This window comes from Lissotriton helveticus, chromosome 3_1, assembly GCF_964261635.1.
Source record: "Lissotriton helveticus chromosome 3_1, aLisHel1.1, whole genome shotgun sequence".
NCBI classification, from domain to species: domain Eukaryota; kingdom Metazoa; phylum Chordata; class Amphibia; order Caudata; family Salamandridae; genus Lissotriton; species Lissotriton helveticus.
The window spans coordinates 1,196,446,985-1,196,465,902 of NC_136061.1; the positions used below are offsets into that span (position 1 = coordinate 1,196,446,985).

The 18,918-nt window shown below is 43.2% G+C and overlaps 1 protein-coding gene across 2 annotated transcripts in view; it reads left to right on the forward strand.

Annotated features, from left to right (window-relative positions):
* Positions 1–18,918, forward strand: part of LOC144823366 (uncharacterized) — a 282,597-nt gene that overhangs the window by 95,231 nt on the left and 168,448 nt on the right. The window contains exon 3 of one of the 2 annotated variants that reach the window (XM_078681836.1): positions 686–4,846. In XM_078681836.1, coding sequence (XP_078537962.1) covers positions 694–1,314 — 621 coding nt within the window. In that variant the 5' untranslated portion in view covers positions 686–693 and the 3' untranslated portion in view covers positions 1,315–4,846. Of the gene's footprint in view, positions 1–685; positions 4,847–9,514; positions 9,560–18,918 lie in introns of those variants that run through there. The other variant, XM_078681833.1, reaches the window with a different exon arrangement.

The following is an 18,918-nucleotide window of genomic DNA, read 5'->3' on the forward strand; positions in this document are numbered from 1 at the left end:
CGTAAAGGAATACATATATTAAGTTAAGTGTTGCTTCTCTATTGTTGCAAGTGCACCTATTTTCTCTACTCAGAGCACATCATAGACAGAATTGAAAGCTCCCAGCGAGGTAATGCAGTGTAATATTTATAGAAGGACAGGTAGAGATAGAAATACAGAAGAAATTACAATTGTGAACTTGTCCTAATGATATTGTTCGCTTCTTTAGTTTCATAATTCCTTGTATGGAGAGAAAAAAATGCTACAGGTTGAGAATGGCAAGTCATTACAAATATGGCTTTTTCATGTAGCGCAAATAGAAGTTAATGACCTGAGTGTATGCTGTGAAATAACATAGCATGGCAACTATTTGTCTGTCATTCATATTTTACCTCTTTGGGCTGTCTTCATCAATTGACCTATATCTGCCTTAGTTAGAAACACATACAGGCTAATAAAGATGTTCCCATACTTAGTTTCCGTAGAAATCCATGCCCCCACTACACTTTGCCCTTTATGGCAGGATTTGCCAACACTGTATTCTACAATCTTGTTGCAATGCACCTAAACTTTAATGTTGCACAATGTATTTTGATTGTCTACTGATTTTTGTAATTGATCAACATATTATACATTACAATAATAGATTGTGTTTATATTGGCATTTGGTGTCATTAATATTGATTTATGCTACCTCATAATGCAGGTGTTGAAATGACCCTTACATTCAGTGGATGGAAAACATTCACCGATGAAAACAGGAAGCTGAAACCTGGGCAGGAACCTCAGAGGGGCCATGGTTACACCATGTATCACGGGACTATGAAAAGCAACGCTAAATCCATTGTTACCTCTGGCTTTAGACCATCCGCTGGCGGCACGTTGGGGGTTGGCGTGTATTGCAGCCGGGATAAGCAGAAAGCAATGGGTTACCCTGCATTCTGTAGTGATGCCGATAGAGTAGTGTTCATACTGAAGGTTCGAGTTGGAAAGGTGAAAAAGATTGAGGGTGCTGGAGTCTCGCTCCAGGCCACCTGGCATCAGAATGGATATGACACAGCATGGCTGCCGCCCACCAATGGAAGATATGAAGAGGACTGTGTTTGGGATCCCAAACGCATCACCATAGTTGGCATTGCACACTGTGCTGATGCACAACTCACGGCCGAGTTAAAAAAAGAAATAAAACAGACACGTCAAACACAAACCAGCAAAGGTAAATGCAAAATCTGCAGACAAGAAACCAAAAAACCTCATATCACTTTAAGATGCTGGGCCTGCAGGGCTACCATATGCCCGTTCGAAATTAAGCACAAGTGCCACAAAAGAAAGTAATTGCACAGTGAATCTATGCGTGGTTTTGCATAAACAAGTAATTAATGCATTTTGTGTCTAATCGTGTGACTTATTAAGCACTTGCATTTTCTAATTCAAATGTGCAAAAGCTGCTGTGTTTTAGTGATTGTTTTAAGATTTTACAACTAATACCAATTAACAAAAGTACATCAGAAAAACAAATGTTTTGGCGTGAAAATGTTCTAATATTGACGTTAAAAATTGATCACCTCCAACTGATTCCCGAAAAGATCATTTTTTTATGTTTGCTTTTCCTGATGTACACTGCTTTGGTTCCCGACAGGGTCACTTGTTAAAGCTTATCTGCTTGCCAGCATGTTGTTAAGCGCTCTGATAGCAAAAAGGGCCATGTTTGCACTATATAAACTCAATAAATAAAATAAAACTTAATTTCCTTTTGCAACACATGGAGATGGAACTGACACAACTGAATGAACTCTCCCCCCTCATGAGGTAGCATCAGTCTATTCACATTTCAATGTACCTCTTCTGAGTGATGCGGGCAGCTAAGGAAAGGCTAAACAGTGGGTACCTCTATTGTCAATATTATGTTTACCTTTCAATTTTAAAGAGTTTGGTGTTTTGCTAGGTGGTGTCTTTTTAGCTGAATTTCTTCGATTTTGTTTCACAGGGGGAGGAGGAAAAGTCTGCTTTCCTGTTCTCATTGTCAGAAATAACTGCCTTGCAATGTATTCTCTCCTGCCTTCGTTGACCACTGGGCTAACCTGGCAGCTGTTGCCTCCCCTCTCACTGTAAATGTTTCCAAAGAGGTGCAAACACCTAGTCTCCTACTTGAGTACTTTTGAAGAGAGGGAAAAGAAAGCCTCTCTTTTAGAACCTGTTAGGCTATTACTAATTTACAGTTTCAGTCCCACAAATCACCTATTTAACAAGAGGCAAACGTGTGAAAAATTAGCAACTTCCTGTAAACTTTGGTTCATATCCTGTAAGGCCCAGCTGTGTGCATGTTTTTATGGAACAGCAGTTTCTAAAGCACATACTTTATTCAGATTTTGTCAGTGTTAGTTCATGAGCTTTAGAAATACCAGCTAGGAAACAGAGAGAGAAAGCCACTGCTCATTTCCCAGGAAAAAGTTCTGCAGTGTGTGCACCAAATCAGAGAATTTCCTGATTAAATGAATGAGCTTTATGTAGACAGTGCAGTCACATACAAATAAGCACACAGTATGTCCTTTACAAGTGCGCATTTTCATGAGGCATTACGTGATGTTGATAATTATGAATACCTCCACTGGAGCAGAGAACACTTTGAACAAGTATCCTCTCATGACAGCTTAGCTCACCCAATTTAATTCATTCTGCTCGCCTTAACTAATAGGCACATTTCAGTACCGCACACTTAATTATGATAACTCGCAATTTATATATATGTCTACAACTTAGTTGAATGTGAATTACTTGATTTTCAATGTAATGAGGAATGCTCCACTCATCTCCCAGGCACAATCAGGCCTAACTGCTGTTCCTCTCGAGTATCAACTAAGGTGAAAAGTAAGTCAAATACAGAAAGCTGAAAAAGGAACAGAGCAGTGAAAGCAACGATTATATGGGGAAATTAAAATAAGTGGTGCAATTCGACTATCAAAGGTAGTAAAAATGGGAGTGTTTTGTGCATGAGCGGTGAACTCTATGATATAGAACATCAATGAGAACTAAGCAACTTAAATCATTTTCCCAATAGAGTCAGTTGGAATTCCTCTCAACCATGGGAATCAAATGAACCCTTATAGTGAACATAAAGTGCTTCAGCAACGCAAAATGTAATACAGCACCAGACTTTCATCAGTTGAAAAGACAATAAGCTCCATCGGGGAAAAGCTGCTTTAATGATCTACAGAGGGCCCAATAACAAGTAACCCATCAAATTGCAAACATTTGGTAGCCTGTTTGTGCAGGATTTGCAAGAACCTGTGGTCTGATGTTTATCGCACCTAGTAATTACCACGTGATAAAAAATTGCCTCCTTTGTTAAATTTCAGCATTTCAAATCTTGTTTTTACCTGGACATAACAATTATCCATATGTGTAAAGCGTGAATATATCACCCCTTAAGGTTTCAAGATTAATTGAGCTATTGCAAAGAGTCACATGATGCTGATCTGTCGCTGGCAATCGAACCGTGATCCCCGTGCTCCAGAGTCAACCCCTTTGGCCGCTTCCCACATTTCTCCCTCATTAATTTTCTGATCTGGTAAGAACTTGCATGTTAGTCCCCAGGAAAACTGCAATATGAGATTATTAAAACATCCGATAAATTCTGAAAACCTCGGAGTTAGATTTTTATCAGATGAAATCATTTTCACACCCTGGAGGGTTCACTTATAATCAGGCCCTGTGAATGCTGAAAAATAAAAATTTATGTTTGCAGTACCCAACAAGGAGTTGATTGTTCTGTATTAAGGATACCTGGTTTATATTAATGGCGCCAACCAATCCAAATTGGGTGATCCTAGGCAAATAATGTAATCTTCCTGTATCTCATTTCCCTTACCATGCTAAAATTGTGTGTGCGTTAAATGCTGATAATACACACTGTATTAAAAGGGTAGGCTGAGCAGGTTGAGCCATGAAACAAGTGGAGGAAATGGCCTGCATGTACATTATGTGTACCCTCTATGATGACTTAGAAGATTCAATGATCAGGTAACATCACTTTATGGTCACAAGGTTACTCTCTGGAAATTCCACCAGTATAGTGGAATTTCTACATTTACAAATTCAGATGAAGGGACAGAAATATGGATGTTCTCTGCAAAAGTAGATGACTACCAACAAACTCCTAAATCCCCTGCATTCAAATAATCCTTGATGGTAGATTCTTTCCTTAAAAACATTTGCAGGTTTATTCAAATAATGGGCAGGAGTAAGTGTGTTTTGAGGATAGGCATGGGAAGGCAACCCCTTCATATTTAATGGCTGTGTAGGTATTCCATGGGTAAAAAGGTTTTACCCATAAAAAAACTAAATAAAAGTTAGGTGAAAATACATGTGCATGATTTTTCACATGTGTAAATATTACATATGTGAGTAGTCATGCAATTTTATGCCATATTTTTCGATAACCAAAATTGGCTCCAAATGCTAAAGTTACCCTGTGGGAACACATTTTGCCTTTTGGCCCTTCTCTTTATGAAACAGCTTTGTATACTTTGAGGGCTAGGTAAACAAAATACATTGATGTATGCACTGCCACCTATACATGGTTGAGAAAAACATAGTCTGAGCTGAATCTTTAGGGTTACTCAAATTTGATCGCCATTAGTTTAGTATTGGAACAAATGTTTATCATCATCTTCTTGGGAAAGTACAATGTAAAAATTTATTGAACGGCTAAAGAATAGTTTACCTACATATGTTTATTCTGTCCAATTTGCTTTTAAATGCCATTTGCTATGTTATTTGGATTATGCCCATATTTGTATCTTTTTCCAATAGCAAAATGTGCCTTTATTTACATAAAAGTGGCCAAATAAATTATACATGCTAACTAGTTTGTTCTGAGTGGTGTTTCTTTTTCTATTGCATTAATTTCTTTAAATGTTGTTACATCTTTCCATTTGAGTCTAGTGAGCAAGTAATTTCAAACATCCCAAAAGATTGAAGTGCATCTGCTTGTAAACACAAATATATTGCTACAAGTACCATACCTAGGCAGGCAGGACTCAAAATAGACATTCATCTTTGTAACAGTTCCCAAAAATACAGTAGCTGAAAAGTAAAGGATACAATTGCTTTAAACATTTAAAAGCATTTAAGACATTTAAGAGTTGTTTTATTGTGTGTAAAGCACATTAGAGAAAATATAATTTAGGAACAGGGGGCCCGATTGTAAGAAGTCAGTAAATCTGATGATATACTGTCACTCCGACCTTTGGAGTAACTGTAAGACTAATTGTTTAAATTGACAAACGTTTCTTGGAGTAGTCATGGGAATGTGCAATACCTGCAGTTTCCTTGGGCAAGTGCTCGAGTTTATGTTTTTTTGAGCGACAAGGTATTCAAAAACAAAAGCATGTTCTCCTACAAATGTACCTTGGGTAAGTACTCTGCAGTAATGCAGAACGCACTTTAAAACATGTTATTTTTTCCTAGAGAAAATATTTTTTCCTTTGGAGAACCCCTACTTTTCCCACTAAACGCATAGCAGCTTTGGGAGTATTTCCTCCCCATTCCTACTGTCCATACAGATTTACTTTTATCATTCACAGTAGAACTTCCAACCTATGTGGTATGGGAGCTCAGGTGAAATTTACAGTGGGCAGATTTTCACAAATTCAATTTTACACCACATTTGTTATTTAGGAATAAGTCGGTTCGCATACATTTGCATTCCTAAACCATTCCAATTGCACACAATGTAGGTGAGAAAAAGAATTGGACTCTGCAACATTAAGCCAATATGTTGTGAATTCACCTAGGATTTATTCTATTATATACTTCATGGTTTTTCTCTGTCTTTTCTTTGTCAGATATTAACACTGAAACTTTGCTACAACAAATTACACCCATTTCATTGCAAAAAATTAATTATTCTTTCCAATCAGTCATAAACGTATCTATATTGTTTTGTCATTGGATGTGGCATCAAAACACCTTTAGTGATATTGGCACCATGATCTGCCATACATTTTTGATGTAATTCTTGGAGGAAGCTATAGATAGATTCTCACATTGCTAAGGCGCTTAGGTCTGAATTTTGTAATCAAAACAGGAAAAATGGGCAGGTAACTTCTGCTACACAGCTGCATTTGCATTCACAAAACTGTGCAATGTACAACATTTAGGGCCTAATTATGGCTTTGATCGTGTGGCAGCAGGGCTGTCACGCTACCGTACCGCCAAAGCCGTATGAACACATTTCCCGCCAGATTATGAGTTTCCTCATGTCTGGTAGTGCTTAGGTGGTCCCACTGTAGTACCTATTAAAAAGGCACTGCAATGAAAGCGCCGAAGGCCATTCCTGCACGGCATAGACTCTGCAGTTTCTGACGTGCAGGAAAGAGGATGCATGCACACAGAGAGTCACAACATGTGTCCCCCCTGCATGCATAAAATAAATAAATAAATACCATGACCTTGAGGAAACAGGGGGCACTGTAGGGCCCACTTTCTTTCCTCACCCCCACAGTTTTCATGGCGGATTCTCTCTGAATATGATTGGTGGTGCCACAGCACCACCACCAGCAATTTTCCTGGGCCAGTTCGCCACGTCACCGCCAAGGGATCGTGGATATGTTGCGGTCTTCTGGAGGTGGGACCGTCACACTCAAAATGCGGCAGTCAGACCGCCACTGCGGCAGTTCCTGCCACTCAACCATACATACGGTGGTCCGGTGGACCGCCATACTCTTAATGAGGCCCTTAATCTATTTGAGCTAGAAAGGATAGGTTAGTGTAGTGGGAATCAGCAAATGATGTCCCATATGGATTATATCGGAAAATTGCAGAAAGTATCTAACTATGGCTCATTTACTGCATCCGCCAATTCACATATTTCCAATCACTGGCTATATTCTAGTAATTTTCTTGATGAATGAAAAGATGGGTCACATACCTTGTCCTTGAGACTAATGTTTTTTTTTCTGTACCTATCACTACTCGGTGACTTGTAAGGTTCACATTCAGGTTCCAACAAAACGTGTAGCACTCTGCTAAATCTGCTCCTTCCGTTGCCCAGCAGAGAACTACAAAATGATCAATGGAAATGGAAATCTGTTTAACTTAAGGCAAATGTAATTGAGATGGACCCCACTCGGTATGAATCATGGCTCACAGGCAGGAATTCAGCCAATGAAAAGCACTTCCAAGACTGATTTTGAAACTGTGTTATTTTGGTATGTAGTGTTGAAATACAGTTCCGAAATTCCTAGGGCTCATAGCAGCAGTTACTCCAGCAAATGTGATACTTAAGAAGTACTGGACACTATTCAGAAAATATCTACAGGGCCTGCAACATAATCAGAAATGCTGACCATGTAATCTCCATGCAGTGTGATTGCCATAAAGCTAGAAATGTATAGCCCATGATATTTGAAAGAATAAATGTGAGGTGCAGAATTTACCAATGTCAAAGTTGCTTGCCATTCTTAATGACCTCTACCCTTATGGGCATTGTCTTCACAACATGTAAGACCCTTCTTTCTATTGGCTATATTAATGGGGGGCAAAAGAATACTTAGATAATGGAAATCTGCCCATAACCCTTCACGTTCACTTGAGCAATTAATGATCGAGATGCGTAAAGATATGAATTATGAAATGGGGCATTGTCAAGATAAGGAATTTGGACATATGATATGAATCCGTTGTAAGAGTTATAGATATATTTAATTCTATATGTTTATACTAAGTCCAGCCCATTGTATGTGTGCCCACTTGTCTCCTTTTAATTACATGGAGTGCGTCAGTCACAATAGATCTTCTTTTTATTGTTGTTTAATATTATAGGTTTATGGTGCTTCTCCTGGTAATTGGTATAGGACATAACTTGTGTTAATGGAACTCTTTGTTAATTATTCTCTTGTTTCAAAATGTGTGTCATATACATGTTTACGATCAGTTAAATAAATCGAAAACAAATCACCATTAAGTAAATAATATGCAAAGTGACCAACCAATTATCTTAGTTGCAGATGATGCTTCTGCTATGCTGAATTATTTAGTCAATTTAAAAATGATAATGAGGAAAGAGACTTGATGGGGTGGGTGACATCCTCTATTTGCTAGTATTTTAGTGAAAAAGTAAAGCATCAGCATACTAGAAATATGTAACTTATGTAAAGGATGACACAACGAAAACATAAATACTGAATTTAATAAAAATGGTAAAGATGCTAGTTTTAAATCAAGAAAAATATATATAAATAATTATAAGCTCGACTTCGCATACAAAGGTGCAAGTACACTCATATAAAGTATACTGTTCCAACTATTGGTGAAAGTCTGGGTGGACAAGGTGATATATGAGTCAATTATCCTAAGCCCTCTTGCACCAAAATAATAATTGCAAACAGGGACTTGTGAAATATCACAACCAAACCTTTAGTCATGTCCAACAAATACGAAAAAATGGGGTTAAAGATAATCAAGGAACTCCATGATAGTGTTGCTCACTTATGAAATGAAAGCTATAAGAAGTGCTGAAGGCTCAATAAATAGTTTGATGCTAACTGAAAACATGAGTTTGAAATCTGATGCTGTACACAAGAAAAAAGTGATATATTGCTGCTTAGAAACAATCTTACTATGTCATAATGACCCAAGAAAAGAGATCAATATGTTTAAAAGGCATTGCATTGGTGGATACAAATGTAGGAAGGAACGGATGGTCACTAGTAGAAAACTCTTTGTTATACATTTGCCTCGATTGTACCGAGAAAGGTAGTGAGATACCTTATCTATCTGCAATTACATGACGCACAATTAATTTCACTTAAGCTTACAAGTATAACAGGACAGTTAAACATGATTTAAGTCCTAAGGTTGCACATTTTCAATTATGTATGAGGAAATAAGAAACCAAAACATAAAGATGCTTAATAGGAAAATTAATGTGTCGTATACAAATCAAGGTGGTGAGCACAGTCAATAGTAAATTTACACTGATTCTTGAGGCTGCAGCCAATGTGATAAAATAAATGTGTCCTGGCAGAGTGAGTCAGATTGATGGTCATCAAAAATAAATTGACAATCCCACTTTGGCCTTCATATTATTATTCGGGGAGGGTGTAGTGATGTTTAAATTAAAGCTACGTATTAATCCTGATGTAAGTGCTTTCTGACTTGTAGGCACTAATGGAATCACATTTTGCTTATATGATTTATATTGGAAGAAACATAATGGTTTAAGTATTTAGACCTGGTCCAACTGATTAAAGTGAAGGAAATATCACTGACTGTGATGGACACACAATAAATAGCAGTCTCGAGAACTAGCATGGTAGGGGGTGAAACAATTAGAAATTTGGAAGATATATATGTAACAGGTAAGCTAAACGCTCCTACAGATCACGTTAAAATAAATAATGGTAAATAAGTCTTGAATAATAGTGCTAGGCGATCTTATCACTGTTTATTTTATTTATTTTTCTTCATTTTATTGGGATAATAGTGTTGCATAAACCCAGCCCTAGATTATCTTACAACCATTCGTTTGCAGGCCTGTAGCCAAGGAGAGCAGATGCTGGATTGACAGTGGAGACAGGTAATTACTTTGTTTGTTTCAAATGATGGGAACAGTGTGTGCTTGTTTATTTGCTATAATGTGTCTCTGCATATGTGCTCTATTATATACGTAATTGTGTATGTGGCTGGCGGTGTGTGCCTCATTAGCAGGCACTTGAAGCCATGAATTGTGTCGGAGAAAACCAAATGTCTTTGGTGCCCCCGATTTAATGGATTCACTTATGGCACAATTATGACTATTCCTGACATCATGTTGGCACTGGCATAATAATGGTAAATAGTGACATATGTTCAGCATCCTTGTACTGTTCCTGGAAAAATTGAATAATGCCTGCTATCTTTGCCTTTTTTTTAAATATAATTCTTTTTATTGAAATAAAACACCAGCAAAGAGACACAGTACAGAGGTTCGTACAAAGTTGCAAATTCTACATCGGAGGGGGGGGGGGGGGGGTCACAGGATAAACAATACATACAAATGTAAGGGAACTTCATGGGAAGGGGGGGTCATCAGTAGCAGCGTTTTTGGGTGGCATACAGTTTTTTCCTCTGTGGCGACTCCAGGACCCCCAGACCACTGACCATTTTCGAGGGCACCAGTAGGTGGTGATGTGTGCACACTCCCAGATGATATGCATAAAGGTACCTGTGAGACCACATTGTCCTTTGCATAGCCCCATGTCCGACAGTCCCATGCGTACCAGTCGGGGTCCCGTGATGTAGATCCTATGTAGAATCTTAAGCTGGACAATCTCAGGCGGGCTGGGATGGCAACTTCCCTTGGGGATGACACTGCTGTCTGCCAATCTTCGTCATCTAGCTCTACCCCGTCGTGTACCCATTTGTCCCTTAACGCCTCAAGGGGATCAGCTCTTTGGTTGATTAGTTTCTTATATATCAAGGAGACCGTTTTTTCGGGAAGGTGGCCATCCAGTATTCTATCCTCCAGAGGTGAAGCCTCCGGGGTCTCCATACCCCCGGGCAATGCTGAGAGAAGCGAGTGCTGGACTTGTAAATAGCGGAAGTATTCGGCCTTTGTTAGTTCATATTCCTCCTGCATTTCCTCGAGGATGTAATCCTCCCCTTCCCCCAGATATCCTTGACAGTGGAGATTCCTATAAGGTCCCACTTATCGAACCCTTTTGTCCTACAGAGTGTACCTAGTCCCAGAGCGGGGTGGCCATAGTCAATTTGTCTTTCCAACCCAGGGAGCCCGTGGTGTCATGCCAGATCTAAACTGCATGTTTCGTTGGCCTTGTTAATGCCAGTTTCTTTGGTCGGGAATACAGGGCCCTGCTGCACCTACCCCCGGGGAGAAGCCATCTATCCATGGCATATCCGGGATCATTAACTCGACCATACGTGCCGTGTTTAATCGTAGCCATCTCGGAGGTCCAATAGTATCTTCTGATATCCGGGAGGCTAATGCCCCCATCATACCAAATAAGTGTTAGTTTATTCAGAGCGATACGGGGCCTGCCATTTATTTATTTATTTATATTCTTATATAGCGCAGGATTCGCCCCCCGTAGGGGTATCTCCGTGCTTACGCTTTTCCAGGGAGGCCTCATAGTACCAGTGAGCTGTGGAAGAGAAAAAGAATAATATCTTACAGAGTCAAGAATAGGTGTGTTTTTAACTTCTTCCTAAAAAGCAAGAAATTTGCAGTTTGTTTTAAAATGAGGGGAAGTGAGTTCCATAGAATAGGGCCTTTATAGGAAAGAGCTCGGCCTCCTTGCCTAGCCTTCCTAATTCTTGGAACCTGGATCAATTGCTGGCTACTAGAGCGCAACGTGCGCCCAGGGCTGTAGTGGTGGAATTTTTCCTTCAAGTACTTAGGTCCCATACCAAACAGGCATTTATGTATGGTGCAGCAGATCTTATACTTTACATGTTGCCTGACCGGCAGCCAGTGGAGTTTGGCCAGGAGAGGATGAGAAGCAGTCCTTGGCTGAGCATTGAGAACAAGTCTCGCTGCAGTATTCTGGACTACCTGCAATCTTTGTAATTGTTCTTCATTGGCCGAAATAAACAGGCCGTTGCAGTAGTCCAGCCTACTGGGTACCAGTGCCTGGACAAGAGTTTTCCTATAGTTGTCAGGCAGGAATTGAAAGACACGTCGTAGTAGTCCGATGAAATGAAAGCAGGACCCTGCTACTTGATTGATATATTCTTTAAACAGAAGTACATTAGCAAGCCGCACACCAAGATTTTTTACCGTCTGTTTGGGAGTAGGGACTGGTCCCAAATCCGGGGGCCACCATTCTGGTGACCACAAGAGCGTGGCCTCCCCGTACAGCATAACCTCCGTCTTGTCCACGTTGCACTGGAGTCAGTTTAGAGCCATCCAGTCCGATATGGCCCTCATGCCTTCCGCAAAAGATTTTTGTATTGCGGGAGTTAAAGTATGGAAGGGAAATAAAAGCTGAGTGTCATCAGCATATGACACCGGGGTGAACCCATATGCTCTTGCAATGTCTGCCAAGGGGGCCACATACACATGGAAAAGTGTGGGGCTTAGGCATGAGCCCTGTGGCACTCCCTTGGTGAGCTCCCTTAAGGTGGAATGATGGGAGCCCAATCTGACTCCTTGCGAGCGGCCTGAGAGAAAACTCTCCAACCAGGACAGAGCCACACCTCCTATGCCCATCTCCTTCAAACGACCGAGAAGTATTTCATGCGACACCGTGTCGAAGGCAGCGGATAAATCCAGCAGCACCAGAATCATAGAAGCTCCTCCATCTAGTGACATCCTGATGGTATCGGTCACTGAGAGGAGGGCAGATTCGGTGCTGTGATTAGGCCTGAACCCAGATTGAGAAAAGTCCAGGCCCTCCGCTGCCTCGATGTATTTTGACAGATGGGAGTTCACATGCTTCTCGGCCATTTTACCAAAATATGGCAGGAGGGAGATGGGTCGCAAGTTCGAGAGGTCTGTCCAAGGAAGTGCCGCGTTCTTCCGGATAGGGTTCACCACCGCTTTTTTCCAGTCAGTGGGCACACATCCTTCCATGAGCGATTGATTTATTATATCCTGAATCTGGGGTCCAAGTAAGATACTTAGGGGGGCAACTATTTTGGCGGGCAAGAGATCTTCTGGAGACCCCGATTTTATATGACTAAAAAGGAGAGATAGATCTGAGTCACTGACAGCTGGAAAAGCCATTAATGATATATCTCTCTGCTTGGGCGATATAGGAGGAGTGAGGATGGCATTCATTTGGTTCTTTTGACCAGATGCCTTCATTATTTTCTCATAGATCAAATTAATTTTATTTTCAAAAAACAGGGAATATCGTCACATAGGAGTTGGGAAAAGTCATCTGGGCTTTCACATGCTACAGGTTTTACAAATGCTTGTAATATTTTATATAATTCCTTAAAGGAATTTCCTGCCTCTACAAGTTGTCGGGTAAGGCTGTTCTTTCGTGCAAGTTTGATGTTCCTGTAGTAGTTAGATTGAGCCTCATGGTATGACTTCTTGCTTTCCTCTGTTCGAGTTTTCCTCCATTTCTTTTCTATCCTCCTACATCCTTGCTTCTCTACTCTAAGTGCTTCAGTATACCAAACTTCCTGTTTGGAAGTAGGATATTGTTTATGAAGCTTCAAAGGGGCTATCTCATCAATTGCTTCTATTAGCGAAAGGTTAAAATTGGATAACGCCAGCTCTACATCATCCTTTTCTGTGGGAGTAGGTTGTTTCCATACCCTCTGCAATTCCTCAACCGTTACTTTATGCCACTGTCGACGCCAAATAGGTGGGAGAGTGTTCTTTTGCGAGGGTTTGTCCACTCCAGATAGCGAAAATTCCACTATAAAGTGGTCAGACCAATTTATTTGAGTTATAGAAGAGCACCGTACTCTGGAGCAATTAGAGAAAAGCAGATCCAGAGAATGACCTCCTATGTGTGTTGGCCCGCTATTCTTTAATACTAGACCAAGAGTAGAAAGGTCGGTGAGTAGAGATGTAGTTTCTGGAGATACTGAAATATTTACGTGAATGTTAAAATCCCCAAGAAGAAGGAAATCTTCTTTTGCTTTAAAATACGGAGCTAAAAGTTCTAAAAGAGAGAGGGAGAAGCCCACACTAGGTCCTGGTGGACGATAGATTATTGCTCCTTTCCTGAAAGTGTGTGTGGCAGTTTTGATTTTAAAAATCATTGTTTCGTATTGTGGGCAACATTTTTGTTCCAGAATGGTAACCTTCAGGTATTCTTTATACATAATTGCTAATCCACCACCTATTTTGACAGGGCGATCTAGATGTATAAACTTGTATCCCAGGGGAACTCCTAATGCAATGGCCGAGACAGAGTGGGGTTTTAGCCAGGTTTCCGTAAGGAAACATAAATCTGGCTGCAGTGTATGTACCAGATCCCATACTTCCAGCTGGTGTTTGGGTAGGGACCGGACATTAAGGAGAAAACACTTTAAATCATTTAATGGTACTAATTTAGCATTAATAGTCTTGGATTGAGAACTAGTATAAGGTGTCTGAAAGTGACAGTTAAAACAAGAGAAAGCGCCTTCTGGACAAGGCCAGGAGTCTCTATTACACTCTTTCTGTGGGAGTGTCCTTAAATCCAATAGGGTCTGGGCAGAATACCTGATACCCCGCTTCCCTGCGGGTGGTGCAATCAAAGGGGTCAAGTCCATAGTCCCTAGCCCCGTCCTGTCGCGGACGGGTGCAGACGGGCAGCTCTTTGGCTGCTCTTCGGCGTATCTTCGGCTGCGCGCGGTCGCTGCGCGCCCGATAGGGGGCGAGGGCTAAATAGCCCCTGAGGTAGAACCACTAGAGCGCTACCCGCTCCAGTGATTGCCGGAAGTGCCTGGCTCTCACCTGTCCGCCCTCTGCACAACGGTACTAGTTACCCTGTCGGAACGAGGCGGACAGGAGCAGAGTTGAGCCGAGGCTTGTCACTGCCCTCAGAAGAAAACAACAGCTTCCCCTCCTAGTAATTCAGGTGGGGGAGATAAGGCGCGATCGCGCTCACTTTTAAAATTAATACTGACGTGCTCGTTGTCAGCACAACATGTAAATGAATATATTTTTTAAAAACAGGCCAATACAAGTAAAAAAGTATATGCTGAGTACAGCATGCACAGCACAGAGCGCTATTTCAGCTACCTGGTCCAACAACCGGGTCGGGGACACTGCCATCGTCACCTTACCGCCGCTGCGCCATGCTTGATGTTCCGCCTAAATAGCCCCTGAGGTAGAACCACCAGAGCGCTACCGCCTCCAGTGATTGCCGGAAGTGCCTGGCTCTCACCTGTCCGCCCTCCGCACAACGGTACTAGTTACCCTGTCGGAACGAGGCGGACAGGAAGCAGAGTTGAGCTGAGGCTTGTCACTGCCCTCAGAAGAAAACAACAGCTTCCCCTCCTAGTAATTCAGGTGGGGGAGATAAGGTGCGATCGCGCTCGCTTTTAAAATTAATACTGACGTGCTCGTTGTCAGCACAACATGTAAATGAATATATTTTTTAAAAACAGGCCAATACAAGTAAAAAAGTATATGCTGAGTACAGCATGCACAGCACAGAGCGCTATTTCAGCTACCTGGTCCAACAAGCGGGTCGGGGACACTGCCACCGTCACCTTACCGCCGCTGCGCCATGCTTGATGTTCCGCCTAAATAGCCCCTGTCGTAGAACCACTAGAGCGATACCCGCTCCAGTGATTGCCGGAAGTGCCTGGCTCTCACCTGTCCGCCCTCCGCACAACGGTACTAGTTACCCTGTCGGAACGAGGCGGACAGGAAGCAGAGTTGAGCCGAGGCTTGTCACTGCCCTCAGAAGAAAACAACAGCTTCCCCTCCTAGTAATTCAGGTGGGGGAGATAAGGCGCGATCGCGCTCGCTTTTAAAATTAATACTGACGTGCTCGTTGTCAGCACAACATGTAAATGAATATATTTTTTAAAAACAGGCCAATACAAGTAAAAAAGTATATGCTGAGTACAGCATGCACAGCACAGAGCGCTATTTCAGCTACCTGGTCCAACAAGCGGGTCGGGGACACTGCCACCGTCACCTTACCTCCATAGTAGACTCCGCTGAAGGCTCTCAATTTCACGGAAATACCCAGCTGACACTACATCCAAGGTATTCTACAAGGCATAGAGAAAGCGAGGCAGAGCCATCATTTTGAAGAGGGCTGCCCTACCCAACAACGAAAGAGGAAGCTTTCTCCAATTGGCAATATGATTCTTAAGCCTCTGCGGGGGGGGGGGGAGATTCCGGGCATACCTAACCGAGGGATCCAGAGAGACAAAGACTCCGAAGTAATTGAACCCTTCTGTGTTGACCTGTATAGGACAGTTTCGCAGAGGGAAAGGGGGGTCTCCCCTCAATACAAACAATAAGGATTTCTTCCAGTTAATTGAAAGTCCTGAATATTTCCCAAAGGAGGCCAGGACATTGAGGATCACAATAAGGGACTTTTGGGGAGAGGTCAGGTAAAGCAGAATATCATCTGAATATAGAGATATGTGATCCTCCCATCCGAGGGACCACCGCATGCCCCTAATCATTGGTTCTCAACGTATCCAGGCGGCAAGAGGCTCTAAAGCCCCAGAAAAGAGAAGGGGGAACAGCGGGCAACCCTGAGGGGTGCCCCGACCAAGCAGGAAGGTAGTCGAGACTCTGTTGTTTTCCACTACTTGGGCGAGCGGTTCCATGTATAACAGATGCACCCATCTGATGAATTCAGGGCCAAACCCAAATTTGGCCAAGACAGCCCACAGATAGGGCCATTCAATCGTGGCGAAGGCCATTGTTGCGTCGAGCGACACGATTATGGCTGGCTCCCGCAGACTGTGAACTCTGTCTATCACCCCGTGCTGTCTACGCAAGTTTAGGGCCGTATTCCTATGGGGCATAAAGCCCGATTGATCGGTGTGTACCAGACTGCTGATCACTTTCATCGTCTATTTGCAAGGAGCTTGGCTAGGATCTTCGGTTGAGCATTTAAGAGAGAGTTAGGTCTGTACGAGGCACAGTCCGTTTTAGTCTTGCCCTCCTTATCAATCATGACCACAGTAGCCACTCTCTGTTCCTTGGGTAATATCCCTTTGTCTCTAGATTCCGCAAATATTGCTTTCAGATAAGGTGCTAGTTTGTCCGGTTTGAGTTTGTAGAGTTCTATAGGAAGCCCGTTGGGGCCTAGTGCCTTACAAGAATTTAATGAACGGATTGCTTGGGCAATCTCGTCCGCTGCTAGTGGGCTATCCACTTAGTCCCTATCTTCAGGGAAAAGACATGGGAGCTGTATGTCACGGAGCAATACCTGGGAGTCAGTTTCTAAGTGAGGGGAGACTGATTTGTAAACTATCTGAAAGTGTTCCGCAAACTCATCTTTGTCCTGCACTTCGGTGAGTGATACCCCTTCCCCCGTTAGGAGCTCTGGGACAAGACGGCTAGCCCATTCTTTTTTGTCCAGCATGCGATAAGCTTCCCAGCCTTATCTCCTTGGTCATATAACCTTCCCTGTTGTTCCCTACTAAGAGCCTTGGCCCTGTCAGTGACCAGCTCCTTGTATTCGTGTTGTTTCAGGCTCAACAGATGAAGTTTAGCCTGTGTTACCCCCGGTTCCAACTCTCCCTCCAACCTACTAATTTCAGTTTCCAGCTCCACCACCTCCCTCTGCTTCTCCCTTTTAGCGCCCGCTATCAAAGACAGAGCTCGACCCTTTGATAACAGTTTTGAAGGCCTCCCACAGGGACTGGGAAGAGGATACAGACGCCACATTATCGGTGAAGTATTCATCAAGCATTGCAATGAGGTCTTTGCGAAATGCCAAGGATTGATGGGGGCCACCCTCCCCGCCGTGCCCTGAGTTACAACTATGTGGACCCACAGCGGAGAATGATCTGAGATGCCTCTGGCCAAGTGTGTGACTTCTGTTATGTAGGATGTTTGTGCGGCGGGGACTAGACAGTAGTCCACTCATGAGAGACTGTTGTGTGCCCCCGAGTGGAATGTATACTGCTTTTGATCCGGGTGAAGCAATCTCCAACTATCAACCAGGCCCATTGCATACATGAAGTCCGGTAGCCATCGGGCCGCCCGCCCCGCCTCCCGTGGGGGATGCCTGTCCATCATACCAGAGACGACTGCGTTAAAGTCGCCTCCCAGGATTAAAAGTCCCTCAGGGACTATTATTTCACCAATCTGCCATTCCAGATCCCGGCGGTGACGTTTCGGACCCTCGACTCCCTCCTCACCGAGCTTGTGTGGGGTCATGGCCGTCGGCGTATAGGTCTGGCCAAGCTACAGCTTCCCTCTGATTCCGGCGGTATGGGCTTGCCGGACTTCAGGGCGTATAATTATGCATGCCAGCTACAATGGCTCGCTTACTGGGTGGCGGGCCGTAATCTTCATGAGATTGCTGTTTCAAAGGAAGACCACGCTAAGGGGAGAGTGCACACCTTGCTACTACCTGGCTCGGATCTACCTAGAAACGCCCCACCGCTTCTCAAACTGGCGGTTACGTACTGGCGGAAAGCAATAAAATACACATCCCCCGGGACACCTTATGCCCCCACAGTACCTCTGTTGGGAATACCTCTGGGCCTGGGCACCCTTACGTCGACCCTACTGGAGCCCTGGCATGATGCAGGTGCCGCACATGTGGGAGACCTCTATGCAGAGGGACACCTGTTATCGTTTGAGGACTTCCAGACCAAGCAGGGCATCCCCGACGGCTCCTTTCTTCTACACGCTGGTCTCCGCCATTATCTTACACGCAAATGGTCGCCGGACGGGCAGGAACCTGGTACGAACCCCCTCGTCGCAATGCTCTACCTCATGGGAACGGGTGGCCATCTGACCAGGTGGCTCACGGCTAGCATAAAAGCGGGTAGGGCACTTACACTAATACCACTGAGGGCGGCGTGGGAAACAGACATAGGGAGGCCGTTGCGAGACACTGAGTGGAGACGCATACTACAGTTCCCCAAAAAAGTAGCTAGGAACCCCAAATACAAGTTCATACAACTAATGCTACTGCACAGAGCTTACCTGACACCACACCGCCTCCATGTGATGTTCCCTGCATCCAAGAGCAACTGCCCCAGATGTGATACAGACGAAGCGAAACTGGTACATATGTTATGGCAATGCCCTAAACTAGGGTATTTCTGGTCCACTGTACATACCTCCCTTGAACAGGCCGGTGCTCTATCCAGGTCCCCTACACTAGAATATACAATACTGGGATTGGGGCCATCAACACGCACCAGGTCCGTGGCGACGCGCTTCTCAGATCTGGCTCTGTTACTGGCGAAGCGCGCTATCACGATCAGATGGAAATCGTCTAAACCACCTGACCCTGATCTGTGGAGGGCGGAGGTAATACGCTGGGGTAAGGCGGAGGG